The 18,494-nt window shown below is 48.2% G+C and overlaps 4 protein-coding genes across 4 annotated transcripts; 3 read left to right on the forward strand and 1 right to left on the reverse strand.

Moving 5' to 3' along the window:
• Positions 1–827: 827 nt before the first annotated feature.
• On the forward strand, positions 828–3,031 carry LOC120649233 (AT-rich interactive domain-containing protein 2-like). The gene is made up of 2 exons (XM_039925979.1): positions 828–1,471; positions 2,599–3,031. The coding sequence occupies exons 1-2, from the start codon at positions 972–974 to the stop codon at positions 2,609–2,611; spliced, it is 513 nt and encodes a 170-aa protein (XP_039781913.1). The 5' UTR covers positions 828–971; the 3' UTR covers positions 2,612–3,031.
• Positions 3,032–4,361: 1,330 nt separating this feature from the next.
• Positions 4,362–6,989, forward strand: LOC120649235 (calmodulin-binding receptor-like cytoplasmic kinase 2). The gene is made up of 6 exons (XM_039925981.1): positions 4,362–4,990; positions 5,171–5,331; positions 5,441–5,606; positions 5,826–5,915; positions 6,065–6,375; positions 6,458–6,989. The coding sequence occupies exons 1-6, from the start codon at positions 4,675–4,677 to the stop codon at positions 6,758–6,760; spliced, it is 1,347 nt and encodes a 448-aa protein (XP_039781915.1). The 5' UTR covers positions 4,362–4,674; the 3' UTR covers positions 6,761–6,989.
• Positions 6,990–7,139: 150 nt separating this feature from the next.
• On the reverse strand, positions 7,140–14,263 carry LOC120649234 (protein DEFECTIVE IN EXINE FORMATION 1-like). The gene is made up of 13 exons (XM_039925980.1): positions 13,929–14,263; positions 12,726–12,836; positions 12,174–12,256; positions 11,849–11,966; positions 11,597–11,775; positions 10,816–11,291; positions 10,658–10,728; positions 9,865–10,121; positions 9,007–9,188; positions 8,494–8,777; positions 8,280–8,397; positions 7,845–8,027; positions 7,140–7,720 (listed from the first exon to the last, which is right to left on the reverse strand). Exons 1-13 carry the CDS (start codon positions 14,063–14,065, stop codon positions 7,406–7,408), a joined length of 2,514 nt encoding a protein of 837 aa, XP_039781914.1. The 5' UTR covers positions 14,066–14,263; the 3' UTR covers positions 7,140–7,405.
• Positions 14,264–15,932: 1,669 nt separating this feature from the next.
• On the forward strand, positions 15,933–18,430 carry LOC120649236 (protein GRAVITROPIC IN THE LIGHT 1-like). The gene has a single exon (XM_039925983.1). The coding sequence runs from the start codon at positions 16,755–16,757 to the stop codon at positions 18,156–18,158; it is 1,404 nt and encodes a 467-aa protein (XP_039781917.1). The 5' UTR covers positions 15,933–16,754; the 3' UTR covers positions 18,159–18,430.
• The last annotated feature ends 64 nt before the right edge of the window (positions 18,431–18,494 follow it).

Genomic DNA, 18,494 nt, shown 5'->3' on the forward strand with positions numbered 1-18,494 from the left:
ACAGTGATGGGGGGTTGGTTTTATTGGATGAAGTTGAATGGAAGCTGTGGTGATTAAAGTGTTTGTTAAGGATATTGTTAAATTGTTGCCATTGTTACCAACTTCTGCTGTGCCCTTGTCATTAATGTTGTTTCGTTGTTACATTGGTATTTCTTATGGTGTCGTTAATGTCATTTCATTATTTCCTTGATTGAGATTTCTGATTTATCACAGGATATGCCTACTACTTGGTTAGTCTACTGGAAAATGATGCATTATTGGTTTCATTGCCACTCTCATTGCCAACGGTGCAATTGGTCAGGATCTATAGTGACTTTGTTGGAGGAACAGTTTTTCTGCATGGTTATGTCGTGGTTAGATTTTCATTGGGTGTGTAGAAAGAGGAACTTGCACTCATTCAGGCAAAGGCGTTGTTCGTTTATGGTTTATTTCTATCATTTATCATTCAGGCAAAGGCGTTGTTCGTTTATGGTTTATTTCTATCATTTATCATTCAGGCAAAGGTCATGCAAGAATAGAATTCCCAGATCTGAATTGTTGTAAACAGTTGTATCATGGATCTGAATTCCCTGTGTGACATTGTTTATCATAAGACTGAAAACATTTGTGCCCATCTTTACTTTTAAAGAAAAATAATACAATGCAGATCCTGCTGCCAAGAGCAGTCTTGATAAACATACGTTATTACTGTTTGGTGCCTTCCTTTTCTCTCTACCACTTTTAAGTTTTGCTCAATTTGTTGTCTAATTCACTTCTGCATGCTAACAGAAACAGAAAATACTTCACAAAGGCACAAGGAGTTCTGGGAGGATAGCTGGTGACCTCAGTCACTTATCTAGTTTTCTTGTATCAACGAGGAAACGTATTGGGATGGACCATGTCATGTATCAAGCTGCTGTCCCTGAGTGGGTTAATGGCCATCTGAGGAAGATAAGGCTGAGTACAGAGATGATAACGAGACCTTACAAAAGATGGGCACTGTGGTCAGGCTGCCACCCATTGTGGAGCCACGGAAGACGAGGAAAGCAGTGGAAGACAAGTGTAAATGTTCTCATCCTGGATCTGAGGCCTGTGCAGGAGTTCATGTAAAGGAGGCCTGGAAGAGGATCAAGTATCAATTGGGTGATCATGCTTTCAGAAACTGTGGGTTTGATGCAATGGGTGAGCGAGTTCTGAAGTTATGGACTGCAGAAGACAAGAAGAAACTTGCTGATATTGAGAAGTCAGTTCCTCAGAACAATCACGAGGACTTCATGAGGATTGCCTTGAAGCAGTTTAAGTTGGAGAGAACAATGGATTTGGCCAAGTATTACTACAACATTTTTCTTCCAAATAGATTGGCCAGCCTGAACAGGGCAGAGGCTACAAACGTCATAAATGCAAGTCTAGATGAGGGCAACGATCAAGATGATGGCAACGATGTGCATCACTCTAAAGAGAAGAATAAGGGCTCTAGATCTTCTTCCAAAAGGTAATAATAATATCATGTGATCCTTGAAAGTCATTTTACTTTCTGCACATAGGTGTAATTATTATATGTTACCATTTTACAGAATTTTTTTTTCACTAAAGAGCAAGTAACCTTAGTGTATGATTTGGGTGCATGTCAACCTTGTTCATTGGGTTTTCCATAATGACACTGCTGCATTGCACCTGTAAATTTCCAAAGAAAGGACACAACCAGTAATATAATTATATCTGGAACCAGATTCTTGATTCCCTTTCAAACGGTTATATTATGGTTGCAGAGGTCCTTGTTTGTAGTATCTTCAATCAGTTATAGTTCCCTGAAATAAAAAATGGTTTTATAAATGGATGGAGACTGGCTATTGCTTTCTATAATCCAGCCCACATCAATTTACAATCAGTTATAGTATCTACCTATTTCTAAAAGTAAGATTTCTACCTAAACTTTTTGGTTTGTCCGTTGGTTTGGTCCGCCTTATGTCATTGACAAGTGAGCCTTTAGTCCATCCCGTATGCAAGTCGGACCAGCCTTCCGTCCATGACTCGACATAGATCTCTACAAAGTAACACACGGGCAACTATACGTATCCGATATTTATACCAACTTTGTTCGTAGCAATGCACAGGCATATTTGCCTATATTTCTAAAGCATGTAACGTTTCTATCTTTTTTTTTAGATTACATTTCCATCTAAATTTTTTGTTTAGTCCGCATTGTGTCGTTGGCAGGTGGGCCTTAGTCCATCCCGCATGTGAGTCACATAGATCTCTACAAATTAACGCACATGCAACTATACGTATCCGATATTTATACCAACTTTATCCGTAGCAACGCACAAACATATTTGCCTAGTTTTATACTTATAAAAGGGAATGGGAGATCCAAATCTGTTATATTAACCCCCTCAAAAATTCGACTACAATAACACATTTCATTACCTGTCTTGGAAGATAATTTGGCAGTTTACGAATCCTGTCTGTGTGCATATAGATTGGTTACATTTCTTCATAGTGATTTTTCTTGCTGCAAACAGCAGTCTATTGTGACAGTTATTTATGTTTTTCAATTGAAAGCCGAAATTGTCTTTACTCTTTACTAGCATGGTAATTCTATTCAGCTTTGCTTGACAGGTCCAGAAAGTAGGGGAGTCGAATTTGAGATGGGTCGGCTGTCATTTTGCTGCGGAGAAATTAGGGAAAATCTGAAATATCTTAATTGCTTGGACAACTGTTCTTTCCTTTTGCTGTTGGAGTTGGGGTAGTCTTGCAGGTTACACATGCGACTATATGCAGTTGGACTGTTGGAGTAGAAAAATCTTTCACTTTTGCAGCGTTTGGAAGTGAATGATTCTTAGATCTTAGGTAGCAACCAAAATCAGCTAGCAGTGAGTAAACACTGGAGTAAACATATGTTGATGAGTTAGTCTACCATGTTTGTGTCCTCTGGAGTAAACATGTACATGCGTTGCTCCATTTTGTACTGAGATACACGACACCAGACCGAGAGAGAAAAACTGGAATAGAGATGCAGAGCTTACCAGATATGTTGGTCACCGTTCTTGAATCTTTATGCCGTGCATCCTGAAATTGAAATCTCAACGAGGCGCTTGGTGGTTGTTGCAGAATCCCTTGTTCCTTCGCCCCCTCTCTCTACCCTTGACGAGTTGCTATCTTATACTATCACCATGCTGTCATGGGAATTGTTTGTTTTTTTTTGAAAAGTTTGTTATGGGAATTGTGACAAGAATATCTAAGTTCATCCCGTCATGCCTATTGGCAGACTGGTATGCGCTAATGTCTTCCCCTTTGGTCGATGGAGAGAATGTATTGGCTTTGTTCTGTGGCTTGGAGCGTGCAATTTGAGAATGTACTGGCTGCACCTCTGCATATAAGCTATGTTCCGTGATTCATTTGGGGCTTATGGGCAACCTAATCCATCAACCCAACTAATCGATGGACGAGAGAGGGATGCATGGCCATGGCGGCCAGATCGCCGCAAGGCAAGCGCGTCTATATAATAGATAGGTCGGTCGTCGGTGACAAATCTGACATGCGAATTGTTAAGTTTCTTTTTGAAGCGTACCAACATTTGCGTGATCGATCGGATGGAGGCCGCAGCGGCGGAGCAGCATGGAACGCGAGGCGGCCGGGAGGAGCAGCCGGCGCCGCCGCCGCAGCAGCAAGAGGCAGGCGCAGCTGCGCTGTCCGGAGGCCGAGACTGGCAGCCCCTACGTGCAGTGCGGCGGCAGCACGGAGGAGTACAACCTCCGGGCCTACGGCGACGCCGAGCACCACCGGCGCTACCGAGGGCCCCACGCTCTCCGGCGGCGCCCTCGCCCGCCCAGACATTCAAGCGCGAGCCGTGACTGGCCGACCGTCGATCGTGTGATCCAATGGCCTGAATGCAGCGAACAAAATCATTTGTACGTTCTTGAAGTAGATACGCTTGTTAATTCCTCGCCAAAAAAAAAACATTGGTGCAACTGATTCGGACTAAAGACGCGGAGAGGTAACAAAGGTTCATCGTCATCGTTTCCCTTTGTTTGTTCTTCACTAAATTTCGATTGAGAGTTGACACGCACAAATTTCGATTGAGAGTTTCGTTGAACTGGACCAGAAAAGTATGCAGTTCGTTGTCCTATCCGCAAACCTGATTGCGCAAGATAATGCTATACATTACCCGCTGCATTAGATCTGAATTAATCTTTTTTTTAGAAGGAGATCTGAATTAATCTGACCGGGTCTGATTGCTACTACGCCCGGACCAACCAAACCATGACAGCGCACTGCATATCCTTCGCTCTTCCTGACCGATCAATAATTCTCCGTTTCGTAAAAAAAAATATGCTTCGATCACATAATCACATGCAATATCCTTGGACCAATGTTATCCAACCAGAATTCACACTGCAATTGTAAAACTCGGTCATGGGTGTACCTTCTCAAGAAACCATTGGGACTCTCGAGAAACCAGACCTGGGATCAGCAATGACCTTCAGGTCATCGAGGCGTGCCGCGTGCTCCGTTGACCCAGCAGCTGCCGGACAGCAACAGCCACCAGCAATCGGCTTCCATGTCCTGCTCCGTTGAACAGCGTCGAGTCATCGCCCCCATAGCTGCATCTGCATATCAACGCACTTGCAGTTGCAGGCTGCAGGCCACGAGATGAAGCGGCCACCAGCCGGCACCGGATGAGAGCTTCCCCTCATGGCAGCATCGAGGAGGCAGTCGACCACCAGCAGCAGAAGGAGCGGCGAGCTCCCAGGGGGCGCCGGCGCTCACGGCCACCGGTCTTCGTTCGATCGTGGGCGGGCGCCGTTCTCCCCTAACGTCCACGGCCGGCAGCTCTCTTCCTACAGCGCCCGGTCCTCCCAGGTGAGCAGCAGCGGCTCGTTCAAGGCGGCGGCGCAGCGGGTCGCCGGCGCGTTCACCAGCTGCTTCGTGCCGCGGGTCCCAGTCAAGACCGAGGAAGAGGAGGTGAAGAGCAGAGGCACCACAGAGTGCCATGTCTCCATAGATTCAGGTTTCCGTCCTCTTCTGCAGTCGGTTACTTCTTGATTCTGACTTGTGTTGAATTGGAACTCTATCATGGCTGAACTGAACTGAAGCAAGCTTCTCTGATCAAATTTAGCACCATACCAGCACTAAAATCGTCAAATATGAAATTAAATCTGATTGCGTGGAATGTTTGCAAATTGAGCAGCAGGATCAGGGCAAGAATGTAGGGCGCTCACAATTGCTGATTTATCGAAGGCGACCTCAAATTTCAGCGAAAAGAACATAATAAAGCAAGGAGGTTCGAGCACCATGTACAGAGGAAAACTCAAGGATGGGTCTCAGATTGCCGTCAAGTGTGTCAGAAAGGTTAGGAACCGAAGAACAGGCATATTTCTGCATTGTTCATACAGCATGTAAATTGCAGGAGCACTAGCTAGATTAGTGGCTATAACTACTAGCTCCTCTGTCGCCGCAGTTGAACGGTCAGTATCTAACAGCTGAACTCTGGAGGGAGCTTGAGACTCTTCAGAATATTGAGCATCAGAATCTGGCGAGGTTCCTAGGATTCTTCGAGCGCAACAATGACAGTCTTATTGTCCTCGAGTACGTTAGCAATGGCTCCTTGAGGGAACACTTGGATGGTATGCATCCCTATCTCTTGCCACAGATTATCCAATAGATTATGCTAATTTTTCATCACCATGCTTGCTGTTGCAGTATACCACAATGCTAGAAATTGTTCTGCTCTGAGTTCTGTTTTAGTATCTGTATCTGTATCTGTATCTGTATCGAAGTAGCATCATTTGTCAGTCTAGGAGGATACTGATCTACCGGGGTTTCGCAATGCGAAAACATTTCAGAATCCTGCGGAAATGGTTTAGAACTCGTGCAACGGCTCAGCATCGCCATCGACGTCGCTCATGCCATCACCTACCTGCACGAGTACAAAGGTATGAACTCTGCTCGGTACATGTTCTTCAGATAAAACTGTGACATCATCTTTGCCAAATTGCCATGCTGTGAATACATTGGTGACCCAGAAAAGGAAATGGACCTGTCTGATTCTCTGAAACTCACGTGATGTGACGTTGAGTTGCAGAGCATCCGATCATCCATGGAGGCATCCGGTCGTCGGTCGTGCTGCTGACCGACGCGCTGGCGGCGAAGGTGACCGGCTTTGGGCTGCTGGGGATGGCGGCCTCGGCCTCGGGCTCAGGCACAGGCTCAGGCTCGGACGCGACGCCGGCGAAGGGCGCCGCCGGGTACGTGGACCCGGAGTACCTGAGCACGTACCAGCTGACCGACAAGAGCGACGTCTACTCCTTCGGCGTCCTCGTCGTCGAGCTCGTCACCGGCCGGCCGCCCGTCGAGCGCAGCCGCGGCGGCGAGGCCCGGCTCACCACCAAATGGGTAAGAAACGAAACGAGTCGAGGATTATACACAGTGCAGAGCTGCGCTGTGCTCACAGTCATGCCGTTGCCATGCGATGCAGGCGCTGCAGAAGTGCCGAGGAGGGGAAGCCGTGGTGGCCATGGACCCCAGGATGCGGCGGAGCCCGGCGTCGGTAACGGCCGTGGAGAGGATGCTGGCGCTGGCAGCGCAGTGCGTCGCGACGGCGAGGAAGGACCGGCCGTCGATGCGGCGGTGCACCGAGGTGCTGTGGGCCATTCGGAGGGAATACCACCGCCGGGAAGAGCCGCGCTGCGCCGGCGCCGCCGTGGCAGATGACCGGAGCGACGAGTGGGTGCTCAGGAGTCAGGTAGCTCGTAAGCCAAACAGAGGCTGTAGCCTGTAGATGATGGTTGCTTGGGTGATTGGTTCGGAACTGTAACTAGCCTGGAAGTTGTGATTTCTGAACTGCTGCCAAATGGGAGGTTGCTCGTATCAAAATTAGAGATTCATGTCATGCACTTGCCGTATGTATGTGTCTGTATCACGCAATGGGAATCCCCATTTTGTCACGGAGAAGACTACCTAAACTTGTGCTGCATATTTTTAGTTCAAGTTCTCAAATAATCTGGTCACTTCTGTAGATGTCCTTTCCAGATCGACAGATCAAGGGTTCCATACTTCCATGGCAGGGGGCAGGGGGGCGAGGCAACAAGAATGCCATTTTCAAGTGCACCACTCAGCAGATAATCGAGCACAAGACCAGTACAGTGACAACAGGTTCGAGCTTCGGATGAGCCAATCTGATGCATCACCAGTTAGAAAGTGGTTCAAATGTGTACAAAATTCATCGGCAAAACTGAATGGATCTATTGTAAAGCTATAATCCTTGAACATGTTAACTGTTGGGGAGCAAATACAATGCAGGTTCTCTGTGCAGATTAAACTCTCCAGTATATTACAGTGTAAACAAGGCAACAAGTCCCTGTCATGGGAATGTTGGGAAACTCTTAGTCGTTTCATCTGCTTCAACGGGCCCTGGCATTAATCACTAGTCAATATTCCGTGAAAATGATGGCAATGGTGCGCCTTCTTGGGGCCGTAAGATGACAAGAACGCCAAACATCCCAATCATCGGCAGTAGCACAAGCCACTTCAGCAGCTCATAGTAATGCATGTGGAAGGTGAGTGAGAACTCGTCAGAGAAATACAGCCCATTTTTATCAACCATCTCTAGGAGCAAAGTTCCAGTTGTTCTAACAGGAACAGTGGGAAGCATCATTCGTTGCTTCCCTGGTTGATGATACACACTACTGACCACAATCCGCCTGTCTCCTTGATAATTCCCAGGAACAAGTAAAGTTACCTGGAATTGAAACATAAAACGAATGTAGTTGAAGTCAGCGCACATATGTTGCTTATTCCTCAGGTGAAACTTTGGACTGTGAGATTTTTCTTTTCTGTGGAAAATAAGGTTTGCGAGAATATACCGTCACGTTATAAGGAGCTTGATTCCCGTAGGGCACCCTGTACTTGTCAACAATCTCAAACTCTACCCAGAAATTCTTGCCCTCTTCATCACGGAAGGTCCTGGAGCCATGCTTAACATAAATACCTTCACGGTTGTACTGATATGCAGCATTATTCCTTCCTTGGTTTGATGATCTCCATTCCTACCATCAATTAGAATGAGAAGTTTGATCGAAGGAAAAAAAAGGGAAATTCTCTCCCTAACATGCTGATCAAGTGTTTAAAGTTTAAACATCCAAAAAGTAAAAGAATAAAAATCTAGAAGAAAATTTGTGATTCTGAAATATTAAACAATATTCAAGCAAAAGTTGCAAAAGGTTAACCAAAAGATCTATGTTCTATCCAAGTTGAATAATGTGAAGTAAAATGAAGACATACAAAAACAGATTGTGTACCTTGAGAGGATGGTGTGGTGAGGGAGTGGAAAAGCAGAAGACGTTGCCATTCATAGTGGTAACAATAAGATCAAGGTCATCCCCACCATCCACATTGTCAGCCAAAACCATGGTGTACCTGCCAAAGTGAATCAGCCCATTTTTATCCAAGTCTAGTATCCAATCCTCAACAATGATATCAAACATCTTGCAAAGCAAAGAAGAAATGGCATACGAGGTTTCTCCAATGTCTACAACATCTGCACAGCCACTTGATCCCTCAATCAAATATAAATAACCGTCAAATGATGTTGTAGCAAGAGTTAGCCCTTTTGCATTTTCTCCATGTTTGCTCATGTCAAGCAGTAGAACAGGACTCATGATTCTTCCATGTGCTCTATAGGGGAAAGGTTGAATTTTTGAGCCATCCTTTCCACTAAGAACATAGATGTTTCCCGACACAGTTGGGACCACAACATCAGTGTGCCCATCTCCGTTGACATCACCAACGGTAGGTCGCTGTCATCATATGATACAATTATAATGATAATCAGATTGCAATTTAAAATCTGTAGACAAGTAATGAAAGAAATATAAAGCAAAGGAGATGCTGTGGTGAAAGCATATGCAGCTATAGCACTGTACAGACAGTCACAAGCCATGTGGTGCCTTGCCATACATTATAGACACCAGGAATTACAAAGCAACAATCCGTCAACATCTTACAAAAGAAACAAGTGAAACTTGCCTGTGGAATTAGACTCTTTAGATGCACTTCCCAGATTTCATCGCCTTCTGCAGTCCATGCTGCTACATTTCCATGGGAATCAGTAGTAACCATCTCGATTTTGCCATCATCATTGATGTCCGCAGCAATGACCGGTGCATGGATCTCAGCCATCTCAAGGGGGAATTTGTTCCTAACCTTACCTAATTGACAAAACAATATAAGAAGAGGATATGGATGCTTAACATAGAAATAAGTTACCAGTGTACTGTGCACAGAAGGCAGCCGGTGTAAAGGGTGGGAATTCATTGTATTCTAGAGAGAATTTCAGTGAATTACAGTCTAAATTTCCAAAGAAAAATAGCATGCTACAAAACTGATATATTTTTTTCCTGATTGAGAGGAGAGCTGTGTGTCATTTCATTAAGAAGAAAGAATACACCAACACCACACACCGAAGACAACCAGAAGTCAGTAGTACACACCAATATAAAACTGATTATTATGTTTGCCTATTTTAAACCGATGCGATTTTTCTCATAGACCAGCAAAACTTGATTTAACCTGTTCGGTTGTCTTTTGTTTTCTGTTTTACAAGGGGACAAATTACTTGGTCCCAACTCTTTTTTTGTCCAGCCACGGAACAGATCCTAAATTGGTGGCTCAGCCAGGAACACAAACCAGCGGACTGGTGCATCCTACCCTTTACCGGTGTGGATTATACCCCAGTATTTGTAACTACAACAATAAATATCACTATTCTAGTCGAGAAAGCTATAATCTGGGAACTTGATCTGTACAAAATATATGAAAAATAGGTCACTAGCTCAGAACAAAGCTGCTTTTGTGAACCATTAATATTATGAGATAAAAACTTACCACGATGGTCAATAACATAAAACAAGCCATAACCGGTTCCAACAAGGATGTCCAAATATCCATCACCATCCAAATCAACCAAAGTTGGAGAGGAATATACATGAGCACGGAAATTTACAGTATCTGTGCTCAAATCAAGATCTGCAGTCCATTTGACTTGCCGTGTGTCAAGGTTAAAGACAACTATACCACTTGCAAAATATTTTTGCACGTCAATTCCTTCTAGTTCTTTTGCATGTTCTGGGTTGTCATAATATCTGCCAACAAAAGGAGCAAGTTAATAGTATAAGAAAGTCAAAAAAAAATCACAAAGTGTTTGTTTGTGGTAGCAAGTTCTGTTAAGAAAACAGTCTCCAATCATAAAAGTAAGATTAACAAACACCTAACATTGGCACGAAAGATAACACAATGCCACTAACAAACACCTAGTTTAGTACATTTTTCATCACCATAAAATATGTACCCACTAGTTTTGTAAAAAGGAAAAAATGAAATCTGGTGATAAAGCATGATTCAGAGAAGCGAAGGTTCGACCTGAATGAGATCAACCATGACAATGAAGAAACAAAGTTTTGTGATTTTATTCTTGAGACACAAATTGTAAATGTTACCATAGGACATAAAAAATACATATGTTTTTTTTTCATTATTCAGGGTCAATCAAGTTCAAACTCACGTATACAGGCAAACAGTTTAAGCTAAAAAACTCATTTCAATTATGAATCTGAAGTCTAATTAAGAAGTCATCTGTAACATGCACCAGATGTGTTTATAGCAAAGAAAGAAGTCTTACTCGCGATCAAAGAAGTATGATACAGCAATCACCATTTCTTGTACACCATCTTTGTCAATATCTGCAATTACCTGTAGAAAAAATGTGGATAATAACTCAGATCTATCTACGAAATGGACATAAAAACATAAGCAAAAGGAAATAAAAGGTTTACTTACTGGGGTGGACAAGATGTGGGCATCTATGCTCACATAATTTTCCTCCTTCTCATGTCCTTGTTCTTTCCAGTCCTCATCACCCCACATGGATTCATCATCATAGTCATCATAATCATAATTGTACTCATCGGGGAGATCTTCTGGATCCCGAAACAAGTCAAATGATGCATCAGCATCTTCCTCTAGAGGCTCATTATTTTCAGCAGTGGCTGCTACTTTTGCTCCGGAATCACTTTCATGAGTTTTTGAGCTTCCTGTTTTATCATCACTTTTGTCAGTTGTTTGAAGCAAGCGTCTCTGAGTCTGTGATGTATTCTCTGCTGCAGTAGTTACACTAGATACGCTCCCAGAATGAGTGTTGTCTACAATATTCAACAACTCCACATTCTCTTGTGCTTGGGTAGAATTAGGTTTTGTTTCAACTGAGTGTTGTTGCACAGATCCATTTTTCTGGGCCTCACCTCCCTCCACACTTCCTACAATGATAAACATAAATAAATCACATCAAAATGGATGTTTCTTACATATTCTACATCACCAAAATGTCATAGATAGTCCATTATACAGATCAGTTAGTATAGTTTGGTACTGGTACAGTATCCATGCAATTCTTTTTATCCTTGAAGCAAGTTCCAATTTTCAGCACAGCTCTGCTAATTGAAATCCATGGAGCTACACAACTATAAGTTAAGCTTTATCATGAAATGCAAAAAAACAAATGAAGACATTTCTCTCAATAATTAACTACAAGAACACATTCCCATAGCATATTCTTGGATACCTGATTTGTTTTGCTCTATTGTGGGAGATTCCTTAGAAGCAGCCTCTTTGGCAATTGAATTGTCATGAACATCTGGATGAGAGCGGTCAACTGGATCTGGATTTAGTCCAACATACCAATCTTTACGGACTTTCCTACGAGGTACCTCAAGCTTGTCCATCATCATATAACCTGATACCCTACATAACAAACAAATAAATATCGCCGCATTTAACAGGAATACATAAAATTGTGCTTCGTAGAGTTCCTTACCTAAAGAAATTTACTACACCGTTGTAAGTTGCCAAAGCTATTTCCCGCACACCATCCTTGTCAATGTCATATAGAAGAGGACTTGAATGAACATTTGACTGATGAAATGCAGGCCATCCTGCAAAGCATACAACAAATACATATTTACAGGGACAATACACCAAACCAATTTATTTTACCATGTTAACAAGAGAAATTTGCTTAAAACTTTGTCAGGAGCTAAAAGGATCTTAGGACATTACAGACACTAATTAAGTACAGATGAAACTTCTTTCCATAATCTGTGAGGAAGAGGTAAGAATGCAACATAGCAATGAACCAGCACCTGGCAGTTTGTCTCCGTCAGTGCCTTCAAGAACTTCTAAGTAATGGACAAATGATGGCACCACTACTTCCAATTTTCCGTCACTGCAGCAGAAAAAGGTTCATTACAAGTGTCTCTATAATGATATCTTATCAAAGAAAATGCATTAAACATTAGCCGGGAGAATGGCAAATGTGTGTTTGACATATTCAAAATAAACTTCATGAAAACTGCATACATCATCCATTTGGCTGGTGGTTTGGGGGGACAAAAAATCAAATAGAAGAAACATCATAGTCCGGTCATGAAAATGCTGTCCTTATTTAATTTTGCATATAACACAGGTAGTTACAGAATGCTTGTTGTGAAGCTGACAGAGTTTCAATGCATGGAGCAATAATTTCATCCTCACATGAGCAAAGAAATAAAAGATATAATATGATTAACGTGGTTTTTGCATCAACAGCAGAAGATAGAGAGAAAGATATCTGACAGATCACCAGATAAGGCAGATATGTGTGACGCTAAAGACAGAAACCAAAATTAACTAATTGAGTGACAAATATCTTTTACCTGTTGATATCAGCGATCAAGGGAGTTGCATAAATGCTGGAACTAACTTCAGTCTGCCATCTCAGCTCCACATGCTTCGGACATTTGGTCTTCAATAAAGCATCTTCATCCCTATAAGATAAAATATAGATAAACTTCTTGAGTGCATAAAGCAATTCATATAGACGGCCACTATTAATTAACTGGTGTTTAAAGGTTTTCAATTTAAATAGTACTTAGACATGTCAAAAATCCTTACGACTCTTGTATAAATATTGTGACAAGCCTAAGTAAACTTACATCCTAAGTTCACTTCTACAGATATGAACTTAACTCAAATTCATTGAACGCATAAAATGTAAGCACCTTACTTGTTAAGGTAACAAACCAAGCTCTAGGCCTTGCATTAAATAAGTATTAAGTACATAGTTTGCTCCTTGTTTGGCTTTAATTTCCATGTGTTATGCAGCAAGTCTCAATTAAACACAAGTAAAACTCTGGTTAACATTAATAGTAAACTCGCTGAGATGGCCTGTACAGGAACATACTAGAACAGATGCTTACTGTTAGAAAGCACAATGTTACAGGTTCATCATAATTTATAATCAATCCAAAAACCTCAAGTGATATTTAGTTTTATCCACATTTATTTCAAATAACCTATAAAACCATCTGACTAGGCTGTAGTCATCATGTAAGTCTTACATGCAACCAAAAAAAAAGTTTCACTTTGTCAGCTCTTCCTTCTAATTCCTGTGTAGATTATGGGTGCGATTGGATTCCATGTGTAGATTTTGGAATATGAGTAGAGCTAGTAGCAATTTCAAGCTACTGAAAATTGACCATGATGCTCAAATCAGACAACAGCTGTTTGTTTCCATTTTCAAATGGAACGTCCTAGGTGATGATTCAAACTTTTTGCTTGCACAGACCAAATGAGAAACTAAGACCGCAATACTAGAATGAAGAAAAAGCAGGTGATCACTAAGCGCCTTGAACACCTAAATCGATATCGGTAGCGCACTAGCACGGAAACTACGAGCTTATCAGTTCCATCCATCCTAACGCTCCCACGAGAACCCACAGGAAACGATCATCCATACAATCCGATCGCTCCCGCTCCCAAGGATCCAGCAGCAATTCCAAATCTGGAGCGGCACGCGAAGCGCGAAGGGAAGGACGCGAGGAGAGGGAGAGAGGGAGGGAGAAGCGAGCTGCGCTCACAGGTGGGGGTAGCCGAGCATGTCATCGCTGGCCTCGCGCTGCCGGAACTTGTTGGTGGAGTTCTTCGCCTCCTCCGCCGCGGCGCCCGCGGCCACGAGGAGGGCGCACGCGGCGGCGAGGGCGAGGAGGGGCCGCATCTGCGGATAAACCCCCAGCCCTCCCTAGGGCTCGCGCGGCCGCGCCGGAGTGCTGGGAGGCGGGCGGGGCGCGGGGAAGGGGATCTCGCGCGGCGTGCGACGGCGGGTGGAGTGGTCGGAGCGGGGCGAGCCTGCACGAACCAACTCGAAGCGAGCGGGGGTGGGTCCGGAAAATGTCGAAGCCCACGATGGGCTCCCTGCAAAAGTTACCAGCCAATGACTCCATGGGCCGATACGGTCGCTGACAGGTGGGCCGAGGCGGGGAATCCTATGAGTATTGGACCCGCAAGTGGGGTCTTGTTTGGGTTTAATCCGCGATTAGCCCCCCACCCTACCCAAGATGGTTGTGACGGAGATTAGCGGGGATCCGACGGTCCTGAGGCTATCCACACCGCACCGCTCGCTAAAGCGGACGGGATCAGGGCATGGCCCATGGGTCCCACTTCCTTTTACCGTTCGGTTTCAGGAGGGAGCTGCCGTCGCCCCGGCTCCATCGTCATCTGCAAATCTGTTCCGCCTCCTCTGCGGGATGGGGCCGGCAGCAGGCGCGGGCCCACCTCGAGAGGATACAGGCGCGGGTGGGACCTCCAGGTTTACCGATCTACTGTAGCGACCTGGAGGATAGGGGTTCGTTTACCGTGTTACGGTGCGGAGTTCCACCGGTATATTTGCCGTCCAGGTTGCTTTAGCGAGCTGCGGTGCGGATAGCCTCAACTCCTGATCATCAGGTGACAGAGTTTTAGGGAGACATGAAGTGGTCCGACCAATAAGGCTCTCCGTACTCGTCACTCTCCAAATTCACTCTCTAAAAAAATATTCCTACCTGGTCATCGAGATTCTCTTCTCTATATTCAGTTTCTCCGCATTCATTCACTCCCTATACCAACTACCACCCGTGGGACCCACACGTCAGATTTTTTATCTCTTTCTTTTTACCTTTTCCATTCTCTCTCCTCCTCCCATTCTCTCTCTCCCCGCATCTGGACCTCGGCGCCCCCGGCGACCTCGCGGCGGAGCAGGGGCCCTGCCCCCCCCCCCCCCGCTGGGGCTCTCGCCGCGGGGCGCCCCTCCCCTGGCGAGCAGGCGGGCGGCGCGGCCGGCCGAGCGGGCCCTCCCCGGCGAGCGGCGTCGGGGGGCAGGGGCCCCTGCAGCAGGGCGCTCGTGGCGCTCGCCATGGCCCTGCCCCCTTCCTTCTCCATCCCTCTCCCATGGCGCCATGGCGGCCTCGGCGCGGCGAGCGGCCCGGGCAGGCGGCGGCCGAGACAGGGGCGGCACGCGCGAGACGGCAAGCGCGACGGCGGGCCCCTGGCGAACCCGGCCGGCGGCGGAGCAGGCCCCTGCCGCGCGGCGTCCCTCCCCTCCTGGCCTCCTCCCCCTTCCCCATCTCTCCACGGCGCCTCCCTCCCTTCCTCGCGGCCGAGCTGCAGCGCCCCCGCGTGACTCGCGCGACGGCGGGGAGCAGCTGTGGGCTGGCGAGGCCATGCGCCGCCTCCCCTGCTCCCCCCTCCCCTGCTCGCACGGGACGGCCGCCAGATCCGCCCCAAGCCGGCCGCGTTCGGCTCCCGGCGGACAGCCGCGACGCCGAGGCAGGGTGGCGGCGCCCAGGCGCGAGGGTCCTCTGCTCCGGGCTGGCGGCGGCCTTCCGCTCGATCAGGTTGGGCGCGGGGTGGTTGGCTTCGTCCTCCGTGGCACTATAGCGCAGGAACGCGAAGTGCGCTCGATTTGGCGTTGGTGAGCTCGTGCGCTAGAGTAGCGCAGGCTTTACAGAGTGCCGCTGCGGCATTTTTTTTCTCTATCTCTACTCTGTATATGGTATCGCGGACGGCTTACAGAGCCCGCTGCGGAGAGCCTAAAAAGAGATTGGATGATTTGGGCCGGCGAGATACCGTGAACGCGAGGGGTGATCATAAATGCTCGAGAAAAGCCCAAACACAAGAGTTAGTAGCGACCACTGTGCAAGTGCTCGCACGGCCACGATCCGCAAGGGGCCGAGCTAGGAACCTCTGACACAAAGGCACGTGGCTAGCTAATCGTATAATCCGGGCCACCATAAAATGCTAAACAATACGGAAGTCAGAACTAGTACAGACACATCTTGCATGTCATTGCTCACGCTGTGAGAAAGTTTTCAGTTGGCCTCGATGATTACTACTTGATTTTACTACTAGTAAAAGAAGATGGAGATTACATGAATTCAGTTCATCACAACACACAAAAGCTGGGGAAACGTGAAAAAAGGACACTGTGAACAAGATCGAGGATCAAAGAAGTTTGGCATGAGAGATTCAGAGTAAACATCTCTGGTTAAACAGCGTTTATACGAGGATCAAACAAGTTTGGCATCTCATCGCAGTAGATTTTCTATTCGGGGGAGAATTGATGGTAGATGCGGATGAAGGTTGAATTGAACAAGCACAAAGGGCTCCCAGCTCATTGACTTTGTCTTCATCTGCCCAACGCTGCGTCCCACAGGGGCATCTGCCTCCTGAATTTGGCTTCCTGTGTCGGGTTGGCCTTCTTAAATCCACGACCCACCCACCCACACTCCCATTTTTGGCGCACTATGGACGGCGTCTTCTCCGCTCCCCCACACTGATCACACACTCTTCGCACTCAAACTCTCAAAGCAAGCAGCCGCCCGCAGCACCCGCAAGTGAGGGAGCGCGGCGGAGCAGCAGCGCAAGGCGAAATGGCGAGCAAGCCGGTCACCGTCGGCGACCTCATCCACCGCGTCGCCACCTCCTGCCTCTCCAACCGCCTCCCCTGCAACTACATCCGCGACTCCGTCGACAGCGATCAGGAGGACGACGACGACGACCCGTTCGCCGACGCCGTCTCCAGCAGCGAAAAGTGCCGGCGCTCCCCCTCCGCGGCGGAGGTGGAGGACCAGGAGCAGCAGCAGGAGGAGGAGGAGGAGAAGCTCAAGATCTGGGAGGAGGGGGGCCAGGAGGAGCGCAAGGCGGCCAAAGGCGACGCGGCGGAGGCGCTGATGGCGGAGGTGTTCGACGCGGTCTCCGGGGTGCGCCGCGCCTACGCCGCGCTCCAGGGCGCGCATTGCCCCTGGGACCCCGACAAGATGCGCGCGGCCGACGCCGCCGTCGTCGCCGAGCTCCGCCACCTCGCGCGCCTCCGCGACCGCTTCCGCCGCTCCGCCGCCGCGGGCCACATCCCGCCCCCGAACCCCTCCGCGCCGCCGCGCCGCGAGGCCGTCGCGCCGTACGAGGCCGCGCTCGACGACCTCCAGCGCCAGCTCCAGTCCAAGCAGGCCGAGGTGGACGGCCTCAAGGAGAAGCTCGCCGCCGCCACCAGCCGCCGCAACGGGCGCCACCACCCGTCCAAGCCCAACGGCCCCGGCGGCGCGCCCACGGCGGACCTCTTCACCACCTGCGCCGAGCAGGCCCGCGCGGCGACGCGGGCCTTCGCGGCGCAGCTCCTCCACCTGATGCGCGCGGCGGGGGTGGACGTCGCGGCGGCCACCCGGTCCCTCACCAAGATCCCCGTCTCCTCCCCGCAGCTGGCCAAGCACGCGCTGGAGGCGCACGTCACCCGCTGCCTCCTCGGCGGCTTCGAGCACGAGTCCTTCTACCTCGACGGCTCCCTCTCGTCGCTGCTCGACCCCGCCGCGTTCCGCCGGGAGCGGTACGCGCAGTTCCGCGACATGCGCGGGATGGAGCCCGCCGAGCTGCTGGGCGTGCTCCCGACCTGCGCCTTCGGCCGCTACGCCGCCACCAAGTTCGCGGCCCTCCTCCCTCCCCTCGTGGAGGAGGCCATCCTCGGCGACGGCGAGCACCGGCGGGCGGTGAACGGCGGCACGCACCCGCGGACGCCCTTCTACGGGGAGTTCCTGCGCGCGGCCAAGGCCGTGTGGATGCTGCACCTGCTGGCGTTCGCGCTGGAGCCGCCGCCCAGCCACTTCGAGGCCGGACGCGGCGCGGAGTTCCACCCGGAGTACATGGAGAGCGTGGCCGGCGCGCCCCCGCGCGCCGGCGCGGGCATGGTCGTGGGGTTCGCGGTGGCGCCCGGGTTCCGGCTGGGGAACGGCGCCGTCGTGCGCGCCCGGGTCTACCTCGTGCCGCGCGGTGGCCGACCGTGACAGGCCGATGCACGGCGCGGCGCCGCGGTCCACGGATCACCTCCGGCCGTTCGTCACTTCGTTGGGTGGGCGCCATGCTGGAGCTGGACCTGCAGCTCATTGGTGAAGAACAGTGGTAGTGGTAGTACCGTACCGTACTAGCTCCGTTCGTAGACTTTCACTGCTGCTCCTTAATCTAGATCGCCTTTTTCTCTCAAGTAATCAACCATGTCAAGAGGACTCGGAATTGAATGTATCATCACCGTTCGGTAATAACCAGTAACATTTCCTGATTCAAATAAGTAGGTAGCAGGGTAAATAGGATAAATAACCAGGGAAGATCTTGGATGTGGCCAT

The sequence above is a fragment of the Panicum virgatum genome, chromosome 9K, assembly GCF_016808335.1.
Source record: "Panicum virgatum strain AP13 chromosome 9K, P.virgatum_v5, whole genome shotgun sequence".
Classification (NCBI taxonomy): Eukaryota; Viridiplantae; Streptophyta; class Magnoliopsida; order Poales; family Poaceae; genus Panicum; species Panicum virgatum.

Coding starts and splice junctions, on each gene's coding strand:
- LOC120649233 (XM_039925979.1), top strand. CDS start 972: ATGGGCACTGTGGTCAGGCTGCCACCCATTGTGGAGCCACGGAAGACG.
- LOC120649235 (XM_039925981.1), top strand. CDS start 4,675: ATGGCAGCATCGAGGAGGCAGTCGACCACCAGCAGCAGAAGGAGCGGC. Junction 4,991..5,170: donor CCATGTCTCCATAGATTCAG/GTTTCCGTCCTC, acceptor CAAATTGAGCAG/CAGGATCAGGGCAAGAATGT. Junction 5,916..6,064: donor CTACCTGCACGAGTACAAAG/GTATGAACTCTG, acceptor GTTGAGTTGCAG/AGCATCCGATCATCCATGGA.
- LOC120649234 (XM_039925980.1), bottom strand. CDS start 14,065: ATGCGGCCCCTCCTCGCCCTCGCCGCCGCGTGCGCCCTCCTCGTGGCC. Junction 11,776..11,848: donor GGTGTAGTAAATTTCTTTAG/GTAAGGAACTCT, acceptor TTTGTTATGTAG/GGTATCAGGTTATATGATGA. Junction 7,721..7,844: donor AAGCTCCTTATAACGTGACG/GTATATTCTCGC, acceptor TTTCAATTCCAG/GTAACTTTACTTGTTCCTGG.
- LOC120649236 (XM_039925983.1), top strand. CDS start 16,755: ATGGCGAGCAAGCCGGTCACCGTCGGCGACCTCATCCACCGCGTCGCC.